The sequence below is a fragment of the Diadema setosum genome, chromosome 19 (assembly GCF_964275005.1).
Source record: "Diadema setosum chromosome 19, eeDiaSeto1, whole genome shotgun sequence".
Lineage (NCBI taxonomy): Eukaryota > Metazoa > Echinodermata > Echinoidea > Diadematoida > Diadematidae > Diadema > Diadema setosum.
Window position 1 is genome coordinate 23,194,760 of NC_092703.1, and position 24,539 is coordinate 23,219,298.

The 24,539-nt window shown below is 41.3% G+C and overlaps 2 protein-coding genes across 2 annotated transcripts; one reads left to right on the forward strand and one right to left on the reverse strand.

Moving 5' to 3' along the window:
• Positions 1-776: 776 nt before the first annotated feature.
• LOC140242351 (uncharacterized) lies at positions 777-1,535 on the reverse strand. The gene has a single exon (XM_072322086.1). The coding sequence runs from the start codon at positions 1,533-1,535 to the stop codon at positions 777-779; it is 759 nt and encodes a 252-aa protein (XP_072178187.1).
• Positions 1,536-14,593: 13,058 nt separating this feature from the next.
• On the forward strand, positions 14,594-21,261 carry LOC140242239 (protein mago nashi homolog). Its single transcript, XM_072321985.1, has 4 exons — positions 14,594-14,721; positions 16,429-16,487; positions 17,786-17,979; positions 19,309-21,261. Exons 1-4 carry the CDS (start codon positions 14,625-14,627, stop codon positions 19,406-19,408), a joined length of 450 nt encoding a protein of 149 aa, XP_072178086.1. The 5' UTR covers positions 14,594-14,624; the 3' UTR covers positions 19,409-21,261.
• Positions 21,262-24,539: the final 3,278 nt, after the last annotated feature.

Genomic DNA, 24,539 nt, shown 5'->3' on the forward strand with positions numbered 1-24,539 from the left:
TGTCTCACTGCACGGATGAGATCTGTCAATGAAAGTGGCCAAATCTTTAGGCCAGCCTGAACGACTGCAGGTTCGTGTTAAGGGTTTTTTCTAACCTTTTATGCTTCATAATCTTCAACATGGACATGTTTTTCGATAACTTGGTCCTTCCCATAAAGGCTAAACCATTGTCCATTTTCTCTCCTCATATTCAGAAAGACAATAGTCATGGTTTGTCGCTGCCAGCTTTTGTGTTAAAATTGTAAAAAAGCCTTTTTATCCTACTATAAGGGGTCTGACATTACACAACAGAGTGGACATGACACTGGCTGCTTATCATGAAGTGTGTAGAGAGTTTATTCCATAGAGTGAGCCCTCTATGTGAATAGGCATTACAGTGTTGAATCATATAAGTCTCAAAAAGCAGATATTGTTACATCCTCCCCTTTTTGATTTTTTGATGTGAAAGGATGTGCACACTTTTGTGGTCAATATCAACCATAAACCAAAGTCAAATAACTTTCCAGTAGACATAAGCCGATAAAAGAAAAGCAGTTTTTGAGACTTTTACAATGTAAGCATATAAAAATGCATATGTTGAAAAATCTTTGTATCAAAGCGGTTCGCTTTAACTGAGTCCATTCGGTGTGAAACGTCTAAAATCCAGGTATTCTAGAGAATACTGTATAATGAGTGTTCTTCTCAATATCTAGTCAGGTATTACAAACCTTGGTTTCAAACAAACAAAAAAATGTTTCTTTCCTTTTGCATTTTCCTGTCTATGCACTAAGAAACTTTTAATACGTAACAAAATCCTTCATCAGTTGTGGTGGATGTCGCCTACGGCTGGACCTTCTCAGTTTGTTGATGTCAGGATCAGCTGGTGGTCTGGATGTCTGCGTGGTGGTTGCAGAGGTAGATACATCCTTCTGGTCATCAGCATCTGGTTGGGTTGCCTGGGCTGTCGGCAGGGAATGAGCTGTGTTGTTGCTGCCATCCATGCTACCATGGATGTCTGGGATGTAGACATCTGAATCAGGAATCCGAGCTGACTTTGCTGCTCGGAGGTGTTCTCTGTTTCTGCGGTATGTGTGTCCACCAGAACACACCTCGTAGGAGCGCTCATCAAGTCGTCGCTGGACACGAGCTTTACGCCATTTATCATCCAATGGCTGGAACGGCTTCATGCGGACGACGTCACCTTCATGGAGAGCAGGCAGAATTTTGGTTTTTCTGTCATAGTACTTTGCCTGCGTCTGTTGGTTGTGTCTCAGCTGTCTCATGTCGGTCTGGTTACTCCCTCTGGGTTGAAGGAGTGGGCGCACTGTCGGGATTATGGTCCTTGTGCGACGTCCTAGGAACCTCTGTGCAGGACTGCTGTCTACTCCTTGTGTTGGTGTGTTCCTGATGTTCAGTAGAGCCAAGTTTCTACTTTCACCGGTGGAACCGCATCTCTTGAGCAGCTTCTTCGCTGTCTTCACGGCAGATTCAACTTTCCCGTTTGCCTTGCTGTTGTGTGGGGAAATGGTATTGTGTGTAATTCCCCATTCTCTCATGAATGCTTTGCTTCAAATTCAATAGGCGCAACCAAGAGCCTGGAGAGAACATAGAACAGTACCTCACAGTCCTGCGCACGATGAGCAAGACGTGTGGATTTTGTGACTGCATGAAGGAAAAGTTGCTGTTGGATCGTTTCCTCCTTGGCATATGCGATGACAAGATGAGGGAAAGGATACTGGCTACATCTGATCTGAACCTTGCTCGAGCTACTGACATATGTAAAGCTGTAGAGGCAGCTTCTGCACAAATGAAGGTTCTGAAAACTGATGAGACTGTTCACAGAGTAACCAGAAAGTCTGGTGGACGTGTACCTCCTATCTACAAGAAGTCTGGTAAAAGCTCGAAATCGCAGACTCAGTCTCCCACAACAAAAAGATGTATGTTCTGCTGTCAGGTGCACGAGATGAAAAAGGAAAAATGTCCTGCTTGGGGTAAAACATGTATGGCATGCAAGTTGCAGAACCACTTCAAGGCCTCAAAGATCTGCAAAGCCTCAAAGGTACATGGTGTGGACGAAGATGATGACACAAGCTCCTCAGCTGAAAGCATTGACAGCGTCACCATTAAAGATGTCCACGCAGTCGGTGCAGACAATTGCCCCATCTTCTGCAAGATGCGACTCAACGACACTGATGTGAAGTTCCAAATTGACGGTGGTGCGACAGTCAATCTCATTCCAAGCAAGTACCTCACACCAGAGAATGAACTGAGGGATGAACCTGCGAAGCTCCAAATGTGGAACAAATCGACCCTGACTGCAGCTGGAAAGTGCAAGATTAAGACTCGGAACCAAGTCACAGGCAAGAAGTATCTCGTGGACTATGTCGTGGTTGAAGAAAATTTGACTCCCCTCCTCAGTAAGAAGGCGGCAGTGAAAATGAACCTGATCACTGTTAACTACGATGCCTTTGAACAAGTGCACTCAACCACTGTGGCTGATGCTATTTCAACATATCCGGAAGTCTTCTCCTCGTCGTTATAACAGTTGGCATTCTACCTGGTGAATTGATCAATCTCTCTGTGGATAAAGATGTGAAACCGACTGTTCGACCAGCCAGGACAATCCCTGAGTCCATGAAGGATGCGGTGAAGTCAGAACTGGACAAGCTGCAGAGTAAAGGGATAGTGGAGCCCATCAACTCTCCTATTGACTTGGTGAATCAGCTTGCAGTAGCGACAAGGAAGTCTGGACGAGTGCGACTGTGTCTAGATCCCAGACCACTCAATGAGGCGCTAAAGAGGGAACATTATCCTCTTCCAGTACTGGATGATATCCTGTCGTCGTTGACCTCAGCCTCTACCTTCTCGGTGTGTGACCTGCAAGACGGATACCTCCATTGCTCACTAGATGAAGAATCAAGCAGATTGACCACATTTGCAACTCCTTGGGGGAGGTACCAATGATAGCTGCTGTCATTCGGTCTAAATGTGAGCAGCGAAATCTTTCAGAAGCGCCTACATCAAGCTCTCGAAGGCCTTGACGGGGTCAGATGTGTGGCAGACGACATCATTGTATGAGGATCGAGTGATTCTGAACATGATGGCAGACTGCACAAACTCCTGCAATGGTGCCAGGAACTTGGAATTGTGCTGAACAAGGAAAAGTGCCAGTTCAACGTGAAGGAAATACCTTTCCTTGGGCACATTGTGTCCGACTCAGGACTGAAGGTGGACCCCTCCAAGGTTGAGGCCATACTCAACATTGCTCCTCCCAAGAATAGGGATGATGTGCACAGACTTCAGGGCATGGTAAACTACCTAGCGAGATACCTGCCTCATCTCTCTGAAGTGATGCAACCCATCAATGAACTAACGCACAGTGATATGGCGTGGACCTGGGACTCAAATCACGACCGTTCCGTCAAGACTCTCAAAGCACTCTTGACTCAAGCTCCGATCCTGGTATACTATGACCAAACCAAGCCCCTTGTCATCTACACAGATGCCAGTGCTCATGGTATCGGTGCTGCGATGCTCCAGGATGGAAGACCCGTGGCATATGCTAGTTGTTCCCTGAGTGACGTGGAAACTATAGGTACGCAGTCATTGAGAAGGAGATGCTAGCGATCATCTTTGCGCTCGAGAAATGGAATCAATTCACTTTTGGTCGTGAGGTGACGATCTACTGCGATCACAAACCACTCGAATGCATCGTAAAGAAGCCTCTGGACAAAGCACCAAAGAGACTGCAAGGCATGCTCCTGCGTGCCATGGCTTACAACGTCAATGTCAAGTACCTGAAAGGGAAAGACAATCTACTGGCCGACCCACTCTTTTGCTCCTGTCTACCATTTGAGGGAGGACAAGAAGAGTTCGAAGTGGTGAATTCACTTCACCATCTGACGATCCCAGAAGTCAAGATCGAGGAAATAAAGAGACACACTGCTGAAGACGCGACACTCACACAGGTGAAAGATGCTGTTCTTCAAGGCTGGCCAGACCACAAGGCTCGACTCCCTTTGCCACTCACCCCATACTTCCATATCAGAGATGAACTCACTGTCAGTGATGGCCTTGTGTTCAGGGGGGAACGCCTCGTTATTTCCAAGACAATGAGGAATACCATCAAGAAGGACCTACATCTGGGTCACAATGGTGTAGAAGGGACACTCAGGCGAGCAAGAGAGTTGGTGTACTGGCCCAAGATGAACCAGGGACTGACAGACTGGATCCAGACCTGTGATACCTGCCAGGAGAACTCCATTTCACAGGCATCACAACCACTGGTGTCTCATGAAATCCCTGAAAGACCATGGGAAAAGATAGGTGTTGATCTCTTCCATCATGACAAGGACACCTACCTTATCACTGTCTGCTACCATTCCAACTTTTGGGAGATAGACAAGCTGCACAAGACCAATGCTGTGGCAGTGATCAACAAGCTGAAATGTCACTTCGGACGCTATGGCATCCCGGACGCCCTGATAAGTGACAATGGACCGCCCTTCTCCTCCAGCGAGTTTGCAGCATTCATGAGAGAATGGGGAATTACACACAATACCATTTCCCCACATCTGTTTCCACATTTTTGCCATTCATCAGCAACATCACGAGCAGACGTATTCAAGGGAGCTGGAGGATTTATGTTAGGTCTCTTGAATGAGCTAGCATTGTCTCTAACACTGCCAGTACTAACAGAAACATCCTCAGTAGGGCCTGGCTGTTCTGCCATCATGCGTAATTTAGACCGTACAAGCACCAGCACAGCAAGTAATCACAGCAGGATACAGTTTACACATGTGTAATGTAGCATCAGATAGCACTAGTCATGAGTTCACAAAGGCATTCTCACAGTAACACGAAGGTCAGTACGTGGGACCAGGAGTGTAGTATGCAGAGTCAATCAGGCACAGGCATATACTTCTACGAAGATACTCAGCAGGATCCATAAGTCAGGATGTAGTGCTAAGGAGTTGAACTTAGGTGCTCATTTGCAGTGCATGCTTGTTGGTGCATTAAAAATATATGGTGCGAGTAAAAATCCAGTTCCTCAGTCTAGATGCCGAGTGGAAGAGCTCTCTTGAAGGCCTCCAATGAAGTGGCTTCAAGGGCGTTTTTAGGAAGCCTATTCCAAGCAGTTACTGTGCGTGGAAAAAATGAGTTCCGATAGAGTTGGGTTCGGGTAGGAATTGCCAGCAACTTGTTTGGATGGTACTGTCGTGTGTTGCTAACAATCATGGGTGATGTGTAGTGCTGTGCATTGATGGCTGCCATGTTGTGCTGAATTTTGTACATGAGGAAGAGGCTAGCAGCATTTCTTCTCCTCTCCAGACTTTCCCATCTAAGTTGTTCAATCATGGCAGAGACACTGTCTGGACGGTGATACCTCTGGAGGGTGAATCTTGCTGCTCGCCTTTGGATGGCTTCTATTTGGGAAATGTGTTTGTTTGTATGTGGGTTCCAGACTGAGCTACAGTATTCTAGGTGTGGTCTCACTAGGGAGAAGTATGCTTGTTGGCGGATCCTTTGCGAGGTCTTTCGTAGGTTTCTGCTGACTAGTCCTAGCATCCGATTGGCCCGGGATGTGATGTTGTTGATGTGACTTTGCCAGGATAGGTTGGATGAAAGAGTTAGCCCTAGATACCGGAGATCTGGTACAGATGCAAGGGGAGTGTCTCCCAGGGTGTATGTATTTCTGGTGGCTTTGTGACGAAGGGAGAATGTGATATGATAACATTTCTCAGTATTGAATTTCATCTGCCACGTATCAGCCCATGTGAACAGCTGGTTGAGATCGTGTTGCAGGGCCTGACTGTCATTGAGGTCACTGATAGGTCGGTATATGAGGCAATCATCTGCAAAGAGTCGGATTTTGGAAGAGATCCCATCTACTATATCATTGATGAAGGATATGAAGAGAAGCGGACCGAGGACCGTACCCTGCGGTACCCCAGATGTGACTGGAACCCATTCGGATGACTCTCCGTCAACTACAACCCGTTGTGACCTTTCCGTGAGAAAAACTTTGATCCACTGAAGGAGGCTGTCATGGATCCCATAATGCTGGAGTTTCCGGAGAAGGCGCTCATGGGGGACACGGTCAAAGGCTTTGGAGAAGTCTAGAGCAACTGCATCAATCTGCTCTTTTTGATCCAGAGAGCATGCAATGTCTTGTGATGTGATAATTAACTGGGACTCACATGAATGGCCAGGGCGGAAGCCGTGTTGTACATCATTCAGAATGTTGTTTTCGTCATAGTGATCCATGATGTTGGTGAAGATTATATGTTCAAGCAGTTTGCTGCAAATGGATGTGATTGATACAGGGCGGTAGTTGGAAGCCATGTTCTTGTCACCTTTCTTGAAGATGGGAGAGATGTTTGCAAGACGCCAGTCAGATGGCACCATTCCTGTGTCCAGGGACTGCTGGAAGATGAAGGCGAGGATTGGTGCAATGTCCTCAGCATGGTATTTCAAGATTCTACCCGGTATGCCGTCTGGTCCTGTTGCTTTGCCTGTATCTATGGCTTTTAGTAGCTTGGCAATACCTTCCACGGAAATCTCAATGCGGTCCATGGATGGACAGGTAGGCTGTCCGAGATCTGGGATGTTTGTGCGATCCTCCATGGTGAAGACCGATTGAAACTGGTCATTCAATACTGTTGCCTTTCCCTTGCTGTCTGAGATTAGCTGCTGACCATGTTTAAGAGATACAATACCGATTGACTCTTGCTTTCTAGATCTAATGAACTTCCAGAAGGCTTTGTTGTTCTTGTCTGCTGGAGAGAACATCTTGTTTTGATAAGTCCAGTAGTTATGCCGAAGTTGACTCCTAAGCTCTTTTTGAAAATTCTTGTACTTAAGCCAGTCATCTGATGTTTTTGAGGCCTTAGCTTTGTTGTACAGCTTCTGCTTTTTCCTGATCCCTCTCTTCGAGGTGTTTGTGATCCAAGGGTTGGTTCCTTTCTTTCCAGACATCTTTGACGGTATGTGTTTATCCATGAGGTTGCTGATTTCCGTCCTAAAGGAATCCCAGTTTTGCTGTACAGATCTGGAACCTGGGCTGCTATTCAGGAAGGTAGACTGGAACTTGAGCAGACCTGCCTTCAAGCTGGCTGTGTCAGCTTTGCTGTACAGGAATACCTTTCGAGTCTTCTTTTTTGTGACTGAAGGAGTGCGGCTTACTCTGAAGCTCACAAGATCGTGGTCACTGATTCCTGCTGTGACTTTGCAATCATCAATAAAAGCTGGATGGGTGGTGAGAACAAGGTCAAGTATGTTCTCAGTGACGCCTGCTGTTCTAGTAGGCTCTCTAACCATCTACTCCAAATGAAAGTCATTGCAAACATCGAGGAGGCAAGAGCATTTTCCTGCTTCACTAGCATACGGCTGGACAGTGCGTTTAGCCCAGTCAATGTGAGGTAAGTTGAAGTCACCTGCAACAAGTATGATTGGGTTTCCCATGCTTGTGGAGATGTGTGTTAGGGACTGAGAAAGGTGCAGGATGTTTTCTTTGTCTGAGTTGGGAGGCCTGTAGAATGCTCCAATGATTAAAGGCTTATAGCCTTTAATTTGCAAAGAGATCCACATCTGTTCAGACTGAGATGTACAAATACTGCATTCAGTTGCTACGTAAGAATCCTTTATCATGATGAAAACTCCTCCTTTCCTAGCATGTGTCCTGTCCTTCCTATATGTGGTAAAGCCAGTCGGGGTGATCTCAGAGGTGAGGATGTTTGGTTTTAAATGTGACTCTGTTCCAATGATGACATCAGGTTTATGTGTATCTATCATTGCTTCCAAATGAGGAATTTTATTGTACAGTCCATCACAATTCACAACAATGCATTTGATGCCACTGCTCGAAGACACGTTTTTCCTTGTTGATTGCCGATTGCCGTGGTGTTGACTCCTTGTAGGGGATGAAGTAGCATTTGGTAGACCAATTTCACTATCATCTAGACTGGCTGTGTCTTCCAAACTGCTGAATGGATTTGAAGTCTGTGTGTTATTGAGGGTGTTGAACACCGAGGGGCTGATGTTGGGTAAGCCACACTGGCAGCAAATCCATGTAAGACTCGTGTCAGCATATGCCTTATAGATGTTGAGGGGCATCTTCATACAATCTGTGTGATACCATCCGTCACACTCGTCACACTGCAGACAGTTTTGACCCCACTTTGCAGCTTTCTCGCAGATTAGGCATGGGTACTTGACAGAGCGTGGACCGGGATTCATCTCCGTATCTCCCCCAAGCAAGAGTAATACGGCTAAGTAGGACAGGTTTTTCTGTGTGAAGATTGCTTCTGTACGTTGATTTTTCAGAGCAAAGATGACATGTACTTTCGGGTTCCTCAACAAATAGCCATATCCATCTGAGGTAGGCAAGGTGGTGTATGTGTGCAGACTGCCATGATAGAGGCCTAATCCATCTATCCAGTACAGAAAGAGGTCAGACAAATCAAAATGTTGGCTGTTTCCATTCACCAACTTACTTCTGCTCGGAGTAGACCCTCTTTGTATCGAGTCTTGCTGCTTGAATTCATCTCCACTAGAAAATGCTACATGAAGGCACACTAGTAACAAAGCAGTAGTACCTGTGATTTGTAGCGAACCCATACTGACTTGAGCCTTTGTCTGACTTTAATACAATTACATGTAGTATAATGTAGACATGAGCAGTAATAACTCAGTACTGGCAGGCCAGAACTAGTAAATTCATAAACAATTCAGTGATAGTTCCATGAAGCAAAATGAAACGGGATCAGAACGATCTCACCCTATTTGCTGAAATCTGCATGAAAGATCCAGAACTTAGCAGAAGGAGTTGCTTAGAAATCATCACTGGAGGTAAGAAATCCAACAAGAGCAGAATTCAGAAGAAGCTGTGTTGTGGACTCTAGTGCTACACTATCCGGCTGTTCTACACTGTAGGTGCAGCATGCATGACATGTGTGGGTGACTCCTCATGCATGAACAAAGAAAGGGCCTTTGTTGTGTGTGGCTGACACCCTGCTAGAATCCTCATATGTGGGACCAGAGTGATGAACACTGTGGGAGTCTTCTTCCTTGAGCAAAAAAATGGAACTAGTATTTCCCGTCCGAATGAAGCCAGTAATGAAGAATATTTCTGGTAATTAGTTGCTTGAAGATACTATTTGCTCAAATTTAGAGGCATATGCAGAAATTCTGTTTTTAAAAAGTGAAAATTTAGGCCAAAAGTGGGAGCAAATAACAACAAGCATGCAACCACGCATGAGCACCTGCTTCACTTGCCGGTTTCTTGACAGATGAGCAGATGAACTAGGCATCCATCCAGTCAACAAGTAGGAAGAAGAATCCTCGGTGGGCGGAAAACCAACACTGCCACCATGTAAAAAGCCTTTTTATCCCACTATAAGGGGTCTGACATTACACAACAGAGTGGACATGACATTGGCTGCTTATCATGAAGTGTGTAGAGAGTTTATTCCATAGAGTGAGCCCTCTATGTGAATAGGCATTACAGTGTTGAAACATATAAGTCTAAAAAAGCAGATATTGTTACAAAAATGAACAGAGAAAATGGACTGTGTGGGTTGACCTCTGTGGGAGAGACCAAGTTGTCGGACAAGTGGCCATGTTCAAGGTTATGAACCATAAAATGTTAGGAGAAACCCTAAACACAAGCCCTAAACACAAACCTGCACTCGTAAAGGCTGGCCTTTTGGCCACTTTCATTGACAGATCTCATCCATGCAGTGAGACATGCATTGTTCCTTCACAATAACACACAAACTTGGAAAAAGTGCAATTTGTCATTGTTGTCTTTAAAGTTCATGTGCTCAGCCATACATGACATTTGTTAACATAATTAGGTACCGGTACCAATGGAAAGAGGAAGAGTTCGTCTTTCCTAATAACTGACATTGTGCTCTTCATAGCTGACAATTATGAAATAGTAGCCCTCTAAAGTTGGATTACCTTTTTTGATATGCACTGTATAGCATTTCAAAGTTGTCTGCTTACTGCATTTTTTCCTTGTTGTCAGCCCATCGGATACATCACACATACTTCATTATTTCTTCTTGTCCTCCAAACTAGGAATCGGATCCAGAGGAAAGTGCTGATGACAGATTGACTCATCCGGAAAACATCTCTGAGGACATTCTGCCTGAGACGAACTGCATGGCAACAGTGAAGGAATGTGTGGGATCAGTCATTCACACTGATCTCTTCCATGAGTTTCCAGCATTTATAGTGATGGGAATCGCCTTCATTTTCTCCGCCATTTCATTCAGCTCATGGATTATTTTTGTGATCCCTAATGCCCTGTCGAAAGGAATTGTTCTACAACATGCGGTGCTGCTTGCGACTTTTGGCGGCAGTGCAAATATCGCGGGAAGATTGCTCAGTGGCTTTGTCTCCCGTGCCCTTGTATTTCCAGATTATGTGATCTATTGTGTGGTTCACCTGTGTTCGGCTTCTGCCTTCTTGTTAAACATTGCGGTAGACTCTTTCGCAGGACTGGCCGTGTTATCGATTGCAAATGGTTTTACAAATGGGGCGTCCGTCGTTTTGGGAATTGTGGTAGCCAAGAGTTTCGTGTCGGGGGAATATGAGATGAAGGCTTTAGCTGTTTACTACTGTACTTTCGGATTAGGGGAAATTTGCTCCGGAGCCATGACAGGTAAATATGACATGTTTCCTGTTGATTGAGACTATTGTGCTACACGAAATCATGTGCACAATCATTATACTACAATTAAAAACATATTCAAAACGTATTATATCATAATAAACATAATTATTAAATGCATGCTGTAATCCTAAGTCTAACATTAATGACATCTTCGTACGTTTCATATTATTCTTTTGCATGTGCATGATTATAGAATGGCAATGTTTCGCTTTTGTTGTATTCTTTTTTCATCTCACAGTTTAGGGTCTTTATTTATTCACTTTATTACAAATAGGATAGAGTATATGTTATCATAATAATTTGTTGAGAAATGAAAATTTGAATTGAATAAAATCTAATTGAACAGTGTAATCTTTCCTACGTTCCGGCTACTAGTATACCTTATGAATGATGTGTCCCGAACGTATCATTGATGACTATCAGTAACTTGTACGAATCCTTATTCAATACATCAGTGACATGGCAATTAAGGAGAAACCAGGGGCTGTTTCATAAAGCTGTTCTTAAAGTTACGAACGAATTAAGATCGACTGATGATCAGTTTTTGATGTGCTATTCTTATCAGAATTTCCATAATTCAGCACAAGAATTGATCACCAGTCGTTCTTAAGTCGTTCGTAACTTTGAGAACAACTTTATGAAACACCCCCAGGAAAGAAATAAGGAATAAGGCGGTCACATTAATATTTCATTTTCTTCACCAATTAGGTGCAGTTTTCGACGCCAGTGGATCATACAACCTTCCCTTCAGTTTTTGTGCTGTGACCGATGTTTTAACCGGATTGCTTACCGTTTTAGCGGTCGCAATATCACGCCACCTTAGAAAAAGTAGATCGGATAAATGAGACGAATGAACACAATAGACGAATTGACAATGGCTATAGAATGATAGATTGTTCGACCATTCCAACAGGTATATGTATTTTGTACGGGGTTGTTGGAAGGTACGCAGAAGAACGTCAAAATGACATCGAGCTTTTTCAAAACGCCCAGAGCATCGCGAACGAAAATGAGCTGTGGATCAGGGAATCGACACTTTACTTTATTTAAATCGTTTTGTCTTCTTTTTCGAGTATTTTAAAGATAGCTTCGTAGTCATAGTGGTTGAAATTTTTGTTTATTTTTTTTATATATATACTGGTAGTGTGCATGTTTCCCATGAGGTGGTTCGAAAAGCGACTCATCAATAGATTTATTCTTCCCAGGCAAAATACGATCACAAAAAGTAGTAGTTATCTTTTATCCTCCCTGGCGAGACGCTGAACGTATCATGGTACTGCAGACAGCGTGTTGAAGTTTAAAAAAGAAAAGAAATTGAAGCCAGGGAGGGAAGCAAGTTGGGGTCGTCGTAGATAGTTTGAACAATAGTAGCAGAAATGTAACCACCTTACGCTGTCCCCACCACCTACGACTTCTCGGCCTGGACGGACGCAGTAATCACCGGCACGAGGCGGGGAGTGACAGAGACTTCTCAAACGCAGACAGGAGGAGTACGTTTTCAGGAGTTACGAGATACTTACAATGCTGTCAAAACGAAAGGAGACGTTTGCTCAAATGTCCTCATAAATTCTGGCTAATTTCAAGCATTCGCTAAAGAAATACAAAGTCTGTATCTGTATACAGCAAGTAATACGCATGATACACACGCAGATGGAACTTGAGCAAGATATTATACACTTTCATAAGGGGAAATGATATGCAATGAACGACAGCAACTCTGTACAAAGTGGGCCAGTTTACAAGTGTCTTCAAAATGTATGATTTCTTTTCCCTTCATAAACCTAGTAACACGCTACTCCATCACAATGCACATGTCATGGGATACACTTTGAATACATTAGATAGCTGGTAAGCAAACAAGCTTTTGGGCGACAGGAATTCAAAGTTTTTGCTAAAAAGGTACATTAACATGCTTAAACTTGAATATTACAGCAATCATACGGTCTACTAAATTCAGCTGCACTATACTGTTTGTCATTTGTTTTGAGATCTAGGCATGCAAAGTTCCTTATAGGAGTACCAGGTTTTTAACAAAAAGAGTTGTATGGTTCCAATATATAGGCAGACTATTAAATCTTTTGATGTGCCAATACAGGTCAATGAAAATACACGACCTAGTACGAAAGAAACGTGCGTTTATATTCACTGTGTGGGTCTATGCGTGGTTTGACGATTTCTTATTTGTACAACAGAATGATATAGTAAATGTGCATAAAATTTCTTTGTGGGATCCACAAAGGCTACAAAGCAAACAAGAAGTATTAAACAATCATTGAAGTTGACTCTACCTGACTTTTTATCTGTCTTACAGTGACAGGTCTCGCAATTACAGAATACATAAGTCGAAGATAGATCCTAATGTGATGTCCATATTCCTAGCCGACGAGTAGACATTATTATATTCAGGATGTTCCATCTATCAGGGTTGAGTACAACCTCATAGCATCTTGAGCTTCAGATTTGGATACTTGGATTGTGATGATCCCCGACAGCGAAAGTGTGTTATATCTGGCATATGTCTGCGGGTCAGTCAGGTGCTGTGAAACTTAAAGGGACTGCTTCAACTTGCTCCGAAATCTATGCGTCTTCCACACACACACACACACACACACACAAAAAAAAATCACTTCCAGCTACATTGCCAATTCTATCAACCGTTTGTGTTCTTTTCAATTTCAATTCAATTCAATTTATTTCACATCACTTAAAAATGCAAAAACATGATTTTTGCAGCATAAATAACTACGAAAATTTATTCTTCAGCTTTTATAAGCCAAGAACATCATCGATTGTTCTTTCACTTGGTGTAGTTTGTCACTTGTTTACATAAGCACGAACGTGTTGAAGATATGTGGAGGGAACATAACAAAAATTCTGGTCTCCGGCAAACAATACAGAATCTTTCATTATCACGATGGGACTTTCAACAAACCTTGATGCATGAATGACATGAATGAGGTATGCTGACATGCGAGATAAAATGACCCATGCGCTATTGCTTTGTAGGGCCTCCTGTGATGTTATTATTCCATATATGACTGTCGTTCACGAAGGCACCTCGTGATTAACATTTCGTGGTCCTATTCCATCGACAGATCAAGACATAAGACAAGACAAGACATAACAAAGTCATGTTGCATTAACATCACAGTACACAGATAGTGAGCCATTTCATTTTGCATGTCAATGTAGGACCTCATTCATGTACAGTAAAATTTAATGATTTTCCATTTAAGGCATATACAAAACTTTGCCTCAGATCTAGATAGTGAAGATCATTAACACAAAATATTTTGATATTTCGTTTCCGGTGCATGAGCACCACGAGACGGAATCACAGCAAAACACCACATGAGTCTCAGCTGAGTGGGTACTACACGCATTATTTCTCGGTGAATAATAATTAGCACAAAAAAAAAAGGCACTCTAGTCCTCATTCGCCTAGACGTATAGGACCTACGTAATGATACTAGATTTTAATATTTTCCGGAATATCTTGACTGCTACACCCTGAGAAATGAGTGCAAGGTGACACATAAAATGGTCATTCGATTGACTTTTTTGTTTGTTTGTTTTTTTATTTTACATCTTCCATTAAGAAAAGACACAAAAAATGAAAGAGTTCACGCCAACCAGGTCATGATTAAAAATATGAATTTCAAGTTAAAGAATGACGAGGTGAAAGATTTCTTCGTCGTTTCAACAAAAAGAATAAACGACAAGGAGATAATTTTATCTGGAACTCATCCAACCGCAAGAATATGAACCATTCGTGAATTAAACTCTATCTGATGCGTCTCCCTTCGTTACGTCGTCCTTGGGCATCGACATCGGGTTCTTCGGCTTCTCGAACATCGTCGGACGAACATGCAGCCGGAACTTCAGAGCACCTCTAAAAGCTCCTGCATCACTCTGGAATCGTAACTGTAGAGGGCGCCACGTACTCTGCGTGGAAGCGTGCAACATGGCGGGATCATCGAGTGAATTCTACTTGCGATATTACGTGGGACATAAAGGGAAATTTGGCCACGAATTTCTCGAATTTGAGTTCAGACCAGATGGTAAGATCTACTCTCTGATTTACTGTCGATATGTTGATGAGAAGTCACTGTAGAAACGAATACCATAGAGTATAATTCTGTCTGACTGCAGTGGTACGAGTGAGTAACTGAGCGTAAAGTTTGAATAAAGGAACATGGATCTCAGTACATGGGGCCTGTATATTTCGCAGCCAGTAAACAATGCATTTCCCGTGTTGGGCCTGCAGAGTATAACTCGACCACTCTGTTTTAGAGTTTCTAATCTGCCATCGCTACTGTCGTAGCCACGTAGGGCTTGTGTGCGTCTTGGCGTTGATGATTCTCTTTATCGTAATTTTAGATTGTAATTACCATTTTTTTTTTTCGAGCGCCTCGGCTTTGCAGTTAAATAATAGCCCACACTGGCACTGCTCTCTCTCTGGACTGTAGGAGCCTACTGTGTGTCATCGACGTCACGTCACTCGCTGTCTGTAAGCTGTGTGAGGAAAGCAGAACCTTGCACTATGCTATGGATGGCATTATCCCTGTATCCCCTGCGCTTGCATGGCATTATTGCCCACATATCGAATGGAAGGTTATCATAACCCATCTAGACATTTAGGGTTAGATGTCTGTATAGACCTAGGCCTAAATTACACATGTTTGGTCTTCTGAAAGACTGTTTGGCTTTTGATATCCATATCCTGAATCATTCATTGTCATTTTTTGTGTTGGTGGATGAGCAGGTGGCATTAAAGAGAGTGCATACCCAGTGACATGAACGTGCGGTGTGTACATGTGTTAGTGTGCATGTTCCTTGTGTGTACATGTGTGTGTTTAATACACTCATACAGTGTAGTTTGCATTCCTTTTTGTCTACCATGGTGAGTGTGTGACTCTGTGACTTTGCTTCTGAAAAAGCATATTATTGTAGGCCTAATGCATCTTATTTGATGCATTCAATTCATTCTCTCACTTTATACTTTTGCACGTAAATTTTTGCACTCTCACAAACAATACCTCCTTGTCATCGTAGCGTAGTGTGAACAAATAAAGCACAAAAGTGATACTTGCATTTGTAGATCTAATTCTGAATTAATCGCTTTTTCAAAACATGTATGATAACCTTACATTCATGGCTCTCTCTTTTTTCTTTTTTTTTAAATGTCAATTTAGTTTTAAACTTTTTTGACCCACCCTTTGTTACTAATACATGTAAGCAAGGTAGCCAAGTCTATCTGACTAATGTTGAAAAAAAATTAATGTTTCTCTTGTGATTCAATTATCTCTGACTTGGACCACACTATTAAATGAAACTTTATTTTGAATAGCATAGTTATCTAGACACTAGAGAAATGAAATAATTGAAAAAAATAATAAATGAAGAAACCACCCATGAATCTGATTTCCTGTCAATTTTTTGTACCCTCTTTGTCATATACAATAACATGTACATACACATGTTCTAGAATCCACCATATTTACAGATTGTACAACTTCTAGATTGTCGATTGGTCTCATGTAAAAATTTTAAGAGAGAGAGAAATGAAACAGAACAAAGAGCAAAGGCCTTTCTACTTTGAGGAAATCGCTTCAGGTTCTATGTTCATGTTTGCTCAGCCAAGCAATACCTAACCTGAGAAGTTGCAATATAGAATGAAAGCTATGCAAGAAAGTAAAAACATATTTTGTTTTAATATTAAAATCAGACTGTATGATGTCATGCAATTCTTGTTCATCTGTTTTCAGGGAAACTTCGGTACGCCAACAACTCCAACTACAAGAATGATGTGATGATCAGGAAAGAGGTTAGTAGTGCTGGGCCATGAAGAGTTAAAATTGATTATATAGTTGATTTCAACTGTAAGTCTATGGCAGCCTGTGTGGTAAGGAAATTTAAAATCGATTTTAGCTTTTGATAAAACGGGGCCCACCTGGAGTAGTACTTTGTATTTTGGATTGTTTTAGGGCTTGTTTTTGTTTCTTGTTTTTTAGTGTGTTAGTTTCTTGTTGGCTCTTTTGACTTCCTATGACTTGTTTTTTTAGATATTTGCCATGCATATTTCTAAGGCTTGTGCCGAAAGGGTGGGTTGGGTGGTGGCGCGTCACGTTAATGGGAACACCACCCTTCGTCCAAAGCCCCCCCCCCGGTTTTGCCGAAAGGGAGCGTTGGGTCACGTCGCGTTGACTGGAACCCCACCCTTCGTCCAAAGCCCCCCCCCCGGTTTTGCCGAAAGGGTGCGTTGGTACTTCTTCTCATGTAATATTAAAAGACGAGTTTTGAATTTATATTTAACCTTCAAACAACCATTTCAAAGAGGCTATCGTCCGGATCGGTTTACACTCTATTACCACTTGGTCTACAGCCAGTTGATCTAATATACTGTTTAATATCAGTTGGTCTAATAACCAGTTGGTCTAGTCATCATTTCATCCAATTACTGTTTGGTCTAATTGTTATTTGGTTCAGTTACTATTTGGTCTACAGTCAATTCGTCTAATAATAGCCATTTGGTCTATTTTTGGTCTAACACCAATTTATACATGTATCATCAAATCGATTTGGTCTATTATGAGTTGGTCTAATTCCATTTCGTCTAATCATCAAATGGTCTAAAATAAAACCATATTTGTCCAATATAAATTTGGTGTACACATCATTAATGAAAGTTCACTAAAGAAAAAAAATTCATATGAATTCTGTAGTTTTTAAAAAGATGTTAAATAAAAAAAAAATTTAAAAATCATTATTTAATCTTGGCCACCTTATCACAACGCGTATATTCGGTGAAAAGCCCCCCCGGTTGTGCCGTTTGGTAGCGTTATCTGAACTAATGCGCCTAACGCTCCCAACGCACCCTTTCGGCAAAACCGGGGGGGCTTTGGACGAAGGATGGTGTTCCCATTAACGCGACGCTCAACCACCCAACCCACCCTTTCGGCACAAGCCTTAGAAATATGCAATTCCATTTCTTTCACATAGATAATATAAATGAAAGCAAAGAAAAGGGCAAACAAATCAGTATCCCATCCCCTCTCACAAATAAATACAAATCTTATTTAATAACAATATCCTGCTAAATTCTGTGACTCCTCCGGTCACCAGGCATTTGTCCACAAGGCGGTGATTGAAGAGCTGCGCCGCATCGTGGAGGACTCGGAGGTCATGCAGGAGGACGACGCCCTCTGGCCGCCCCCGGACCGCGTCGGTCGCCAAGAGCTGGAGATCGTGATGGGCGACGAGCACATCTCCTTCGCCACCACCAAGTTTGGATCCCTCATCGACGTCAACAACAGCAGGTATGTACATACCTACAGACTGGAGCACCGATAGCTTATCATTGGACTATTACAGTGCACTCCAGTTATAACGAACACGGTATAACAAAATTCTGGTTACAACGAAGTAAAAATTCAGGCCGCATCATCATCCGCTCTATGTATTTTTATTATTTATTTGTTCGGTTATAATGAAATTTCGATATAACGAAAGGAAACTGCATTCCAAGGACTTCGTTATGCTTCAAGTCATTATTTACCATTTGCAGATGAAAAACATAAACAGCTTTAGTGCATGAAAATAGTTCTAAAATGTGAGGTAGGGATAGAGACAACCAATGTAAAAATATTAATCAGTATAATCAATTCAAACATAGAATACAAAATATGAAAAACAGTTATATTAAAATTGTTTCCAGAATAAACCATCTACAGTTAGGGTTTATTAGAAAATTAGGTGATATCTCCTTGTATTTGTGGCTTTATTGCAAAATTTTTTAAGGAAGGCTGTTTTTTGTATACAACTGAATTGCATAGACATCAGATGTGATAACTGAGCATTTTTTAATCACTGCTCTCAAGGGTAAACAGTGGATTTAAAGGGAATGAAACCCTAATATACATGTGGATTGAGTGAATGTAGTATTATTAGTGGAACACATCAGCAAAGTTTTTAGGAAAATTGGGTAATCTGTTGAATGAAGTTATGAATTTTTAAACACATGTGTGATGTGGACCAGGGAGTACAATCCTTTCAAAATCTAGCAGGATCTGCATGTGTGGGACGTGCAATGTACAGAGATTGTTAACCCTGGGAGTATGGCATATGATGAGGATATAGTTGTGAAGATTTTTTAAGCACTGATTGAGTATGTGTTGATTTTTATCAGTAATTATATCTTGTCCACGTTCGAAGGTGTGAATTGGTTTTCAGGGGACACCACGTTTGAGAGCAATAGGATTCCATTTGTTATCCTCTTATGTATGTAATAATTACCTAAACCTACACAACATGCAGATGTCACCCATGAAGCAGCAACCAATTTTACACATAAGCAATGCACACATAAACACACAGGCACACATGTTAGAGCAGCCATGATTGGTTCAGTAACTTCTGAGAGGGAAAGCTGCTTGCAGTATAGGGGCCAATTCGATGATGTAACTGTATGCAATGCTAATAAGCGAAGACTTCAACAAACAAAATTGATAACAGACACACACACACACACACACACACACACACACACACACACACACACAAAACATGTCAGGAATTATGTCAAAGCCAATAAACATGTAGTACTAATACTGTTCCATTTTCTCTCTCACCATTCAAACGCTCTGCAGAGATGCCGAGGGTCTGCGTACCTTCTACTACCTGGTCCAGGACTTAAAGTGTCTGGTCTTCTCACTGATCGGCTTACACTTCAAGATCAAGCCCATCTAAGGACCATCCGTGGTTGCACATTCCAGGAAGAAAGACATTTTGTGTTGACAGTTTTCCCAGAGGGGTAAAGATTGGCGGAATGCAAAAATTGAAAGGGAACAGCATTGCATGACCAAGTGACCAGTTGCAAAAAAAAAAAGTTGGGATCAGACATAACATCTGAAAATCAAGCACAAGTCTCTGATTACTCAGTTCTGAGTGGCTGATACCTGACTTATGTTTGATTTCCTCACTTATGTTTGATTGTATCTTTTTGTGGAATACAGCCAAGGGAGCAAAAAAATGATGTTGTCTCTGCTTTGAAAGTCAGGGGGGAAAATCCTGGCTCCAAAAGTAGAAGCGATGGAAAAAAAGACAGCAAACCCGCAAAGTTACTGTAGCAGAAAACTCATCAACCCTTGCAACCGCGAATCATAGGCGTCTAAATCTGTGGTGAAGGACTGAAGGCCGCAGGGAAGCTCACCGAGACAGCAAATTCAAAAGCGTATTCTCACCAGGAAAGGGGGTCCATGGACTACAGTTTGCATCAAAGTTCATCATGACGCACTCGATGCATATGATGTGATATTTCTCACTCCATTTTCGTTTTTGTTTTGTTTTTTTTAATTTTCCAAATGTATTGTGGGATATTTTTGCCACCCATTTAACACCCATATTCCATGTTGATGAAAACCCTTACAGCAAGACGTGGTTTGGTAGGATGCGAGTGTCCCCTGTTACATACATGTAGGTGCAGCCGTGTGTGCCTTGTTTTAATATCAGTGAAAAGAAGAGAGCAGTCCAAGTGTAATTCAGTGAGGATGTACACTGTTGAAATGTCATACAGTTACTGTATATTGTATATGCCATGTATTTTGCAAGCATAATACATCACGCATTGAGACTTGTTAGATAATTTTGCAAGTGATGAAATTCCAAGAAGAAAGACAATGGGTGTGGAGGTTTTTATGACCAGAGGAGTAAATTTTGATGGAATGCAAAAATTGCATGTATTTTGCAAGCATAATACATTGCGTATTGAGACTTGTTAAATAATTTTGCAAGTGAAATTCTCAATCAAGAACCCCAAGTAAGCGCTATCCCTATTCAAGCAAAAAATGAGCAATACTTATGTTATATTGTACACTGTGTGTTAGTTATGAGAGGCAGTGTCTTCTTGAGTTGTTTGCGTGAATGAGTTGACTCCAAGAAACTTGGTAGAATTACAACACTGCAAAATATTTGGCATTTGGTACGCCTTCCCTTAGCCTTAACCCATTGAGGACGGGCTGATTTTGCTGCAACATGCATTTCCCATGGACACTTACCCAAGTGTACTTGGGACTCGTCCCCCAGGGGTTAAGCCATTATGCTATCTGGCTGCTCGAGGTTGCAATAGGTTTAAAAGAACAAGACTGACCCCAAGACTTTGGTGTATGGTTGTGTGTTAACAGATTTTATCTTTTTCTTGTTGGTGTCCAGCAAAATTTAAATCCCGTAGTTTTCAGAGATGATTCCAAGTATCTTACAATAGCTCACACATGTGCATGTCCATTTCTTGAACTTTATTAAAGAAGTTCATTTTGTGCTTGTGTTGTGTTCAGTTAGTCCCCGCTGCATGGGTACAAATTCCCTGTTCATGTGTTTTGGGTATATTTGTCTCAGCAACAACAGCAACAAAGAATTGTGTCGACCCCACTGGCAACAGTTCAGGATTTTATTGTAAGTTTTAAAGTTTTTTGCATTCTCATTTTTGCATTCTCATTTCTGCGTTTATGATTTTCACAATTTAGGAGTATTATGTAAATCATGTGATGTACATATAGTGTACGTAGATGTTAGAGTTGTTTGAGATTAAACAAAGTTCAAAGTAATTTGTTGTCTTGATCATTTCTTTCCGAGTATATGCTTCAGTGTAGTGACTGCAGTGCCTCAGCATTTGTAGGACATCAGTGAAAGTTTTAGAAAAATCAAATAAGCCATTTAAAAGTCATGTTCTTCTAAAATTATTGTGCAGCTTTCACTGGATGACAAGACTACAGCATTTTGTGTTGTCGGGTATGTACAATGTACACTGATATAATGAAAAAGAAAAGATTTCAACAAAATTTCATTTCACATGAAAAGTGCACATTCCCTCGACTTGTTACTGACAGATGTTGAGGGTGATGTATTCCTCCTGCATTCTGAGAGGTAAGTCAAGCGTTTGTTTTTTTTTAATTCAAATATGGAAATATGTAGAGTGTACTTTGTATATTAGTGTATTTATATTGTTATCCATACAAGAAGTCACTAAGTGTGGTGGTTTTTGTCATCCAGTGGTGGCTGTACCATAACTTTAACAATTCATTACTTGTACTTTTAAAACGGATTGTCCGATTTTGCTTCAAACCTCGCTGATGTGTTCTACATGCTAACATTGCTGCTTTCCCTCAATTCATATACATGTGTATTGGGGTTTCTTTCTGACATTCACAAATATGATAGCATCCCATTATTTTTCTAGGAGAGAGACTTCAATTTTTCAGCCCTTACGATTTGCATTTTGCTGGAGCTACAGTGGAAACTCGGTATAACAAGATCCTTGGGACCAAGAAAATATGTATGTTCTTTGTGTCAGATGTTAAGCAAATAATCAACATTGGTGAAGGTGATGGGACAAACTATCACTTCTGAGGCGATCTGGATGTAGCTATCTTTCTGAAGCGCAGCTGAGGAAAGATAGCGTACACATTCAGATCGCCGAGGAAGTGATAGTTTGTCTCATTGCCTGAAACTATAAGTTGATTATTTGCTTTATATTCCACATGTAGGCTCCTAGATATTCCCGTTTTATCCCACATCTGAAAACGTTTTAGCTGTCTTTAGGTATCCTCGGGGCTTAGGGTACATAGTTTACTTTAGACATACATGTATGCGCGTAGATGACAAAACAAAGAATTTGCTCCGCGCCCTGCGCGTGGCACCGAAATAAAAGTGCGTTGCACTGTGGTCTATCATTTGACCCAGGTCAAATGATAGACCACAGTGCAACGCACTTTTATTTCGCGTGTACTCAAAATTGTAAGTTATATCAAGCGTTAGGACTGTGTGGACAAAGAGATCAGCGAAACAAAATGACTATCATCATAGAGTGTAACAAACTTTTCTTGGGTAATGTGATGGGCAAAACTACGCTTTATCACGTGATCAGCTCTTGACCAATCCTATAGCAAGATTCTCAGTATGTGGAATATAATTTGTTATATCAGTAGTCAATGAACAATACAAAACAAAGGAAATAAATTCATTGGGACCGGAGAAATAAGTCTGTGGTACAATATGTACAGTGCACTCCTGTTAAAACAAACACTGTTATAACGAAATTCCGGTTACAACGAAGTAAAAATTCAGGCCGGAACATTATTCTATGTATTTCTATTGTCTGCTTGTTCGGTTATAACAAAATTTTGATATAACAGAAGAAAAGTGCCAGTCCCGAGGACTTCGTTATAACGCGAGTCCACTGTATCAGGTATTTTGTTAGAGCAGACCTCTTCATGTCATGTTTCTACTGTTTTGAGCCCTGTTGCATAAAAGTTGAAATCAAACACAAGTCAAACTAGAGAAGCACTCTGAGAGCGCAGACCTCTGCCAAGCAGCTCTTTTCCACCACTGATCTTGTTCGTTGTAGAGGTCAGTGATTTCCAACCATATGTATGCATGCTGAAAATTGCCCATTTTCCAATAAAGAAGCCTTTTGTTACATCATCAACTTCAAGCTGCGCAGCACCTCACTCTAGCAGAAACTAGCGCATGCACTTTAGTTCGCATATGCAAACCTCAAAAAATGCGCAGCATGAACTCTCAAGTTCATTGACCCAACCTGCCAAAATATTTTAAATCCTTCATAAAATCCAGAAGAATTTGTGGATCACTACCAAAGTTTAATCATCTGTTTCCTGTGTCATTCTCGGCCTTTCTTGCAAGTTTCATCCAAATTCGTTCACAACTTTTGAGTAATTTTGCACACATACATGTATAAGCAAACAAACTAACAAACAAACCAACACCAATGAAAACATAACCTTCCTTGGCATAGGTGAAAATCAAATGTCCTGCTAAGTCTCTGTATACTCTGCACTCCTTTCTGATCAGCCAAAACCTGACTTACATGTATGTTTGATTTTCTGACTTATGTTTGATTGCATCTTAAACAGGCCCGGCTGGGCCCTGTTTTTTTAAGAGTTATAATTGATTATATATACAGTTGTAGTTGACTTCAATCGTAAGTCTATGGCAGTCTCTGTGTTAAGGAAATTTAAAATGTATTATATCTTTTGATTAAACGGGGCCCAGGTCGGTCAACACACACACACACACACACACACACACACACACACACACACACACTTTGTTTTGAATTTATTGTTTACTGTAAAAGTGGATATTTTCGCGTGACTAAATTTTCGCGCTTGGCCGGGTAAGAAGAGTTTCGCATGTTTTTAATTCCTTGGAGTCAAGACATCACGCACAGGAATTTGTATGGTGAGCAAAAATATTTGCGTGCTTTTATTTTCGCGCTAGTTTCTGGTTGCGCGAAATGCGCGAAAATTTCAACACCGCAAAAATTTCCACTTTTACAGTATCTAGGTATACATATTTACGGATACTGAAACGTAACACTGAAAGCTCACACAAAAATAACAGCCAGAGTGGCATTTTCCATAATAATGATTTTTATTTCTCTTTAACAAGAAACAAAGCTTTTATCATTCTCTCGATAATAATTATCATAATAATAATAATAATAATAATGATACGCAGCAGCCTGCAAATGAGGCTACATGATGTGATGACAACAATGAAGAGAGAAAGAAAGGGAAAGGTATCACAAGAAGATAAGAACAGGATTCAGAAATAAGAGACGGACAGAGATGGGCTTTTGTTTGAATTCACTACTGGACATGTTGCACTGGTTAAATCTTCATTCAATTACATCACTCCTCCGCTCGTTAATAATTCAAGTCGCCTTCCCTTCGCTCACATGCATTATGCATACCACGTGACACTGGTGTAAATAAATGTAGCTTCTTTTTTTTTTCGTTCTTTTGTATACATATACAAATATCACTCACTTGTTTACACGAGATTGAATATAAGCAATTTCTAG

Excerpts from the sequence above, each read along its gene's own strand:
- LOC140242239 (XM_072321985.1), top strand. The coding sequence starts at position 14,625 with ATGGCGGGATCATCGAGTGAATTCTACTTGCGATATTACGTGGGACAT. Across the intron at positions 16,488-17,785 it reads ATGTGATGATCAGGAAAGAG|GCATTTGTCCACAAGGCGGT; the intron begins GTTAGTAGTGCT and ends TCCGGTCACCAG. Across the intron at positions 17,980-19,308 it reads ATCGACGTCAACAACAGCAG|AGATGCCGAGGGTCTGCGTA; the intron begins GTATGTACATAC and ends AACGCTCTGCAG.
- LOC140242351 (XM_072322086.1), bottom strand. The coding sequence starts at position 1,535 with ATGAGAGAATGGGGAATTACACACAATACCATTTCCCCACACAACAGC.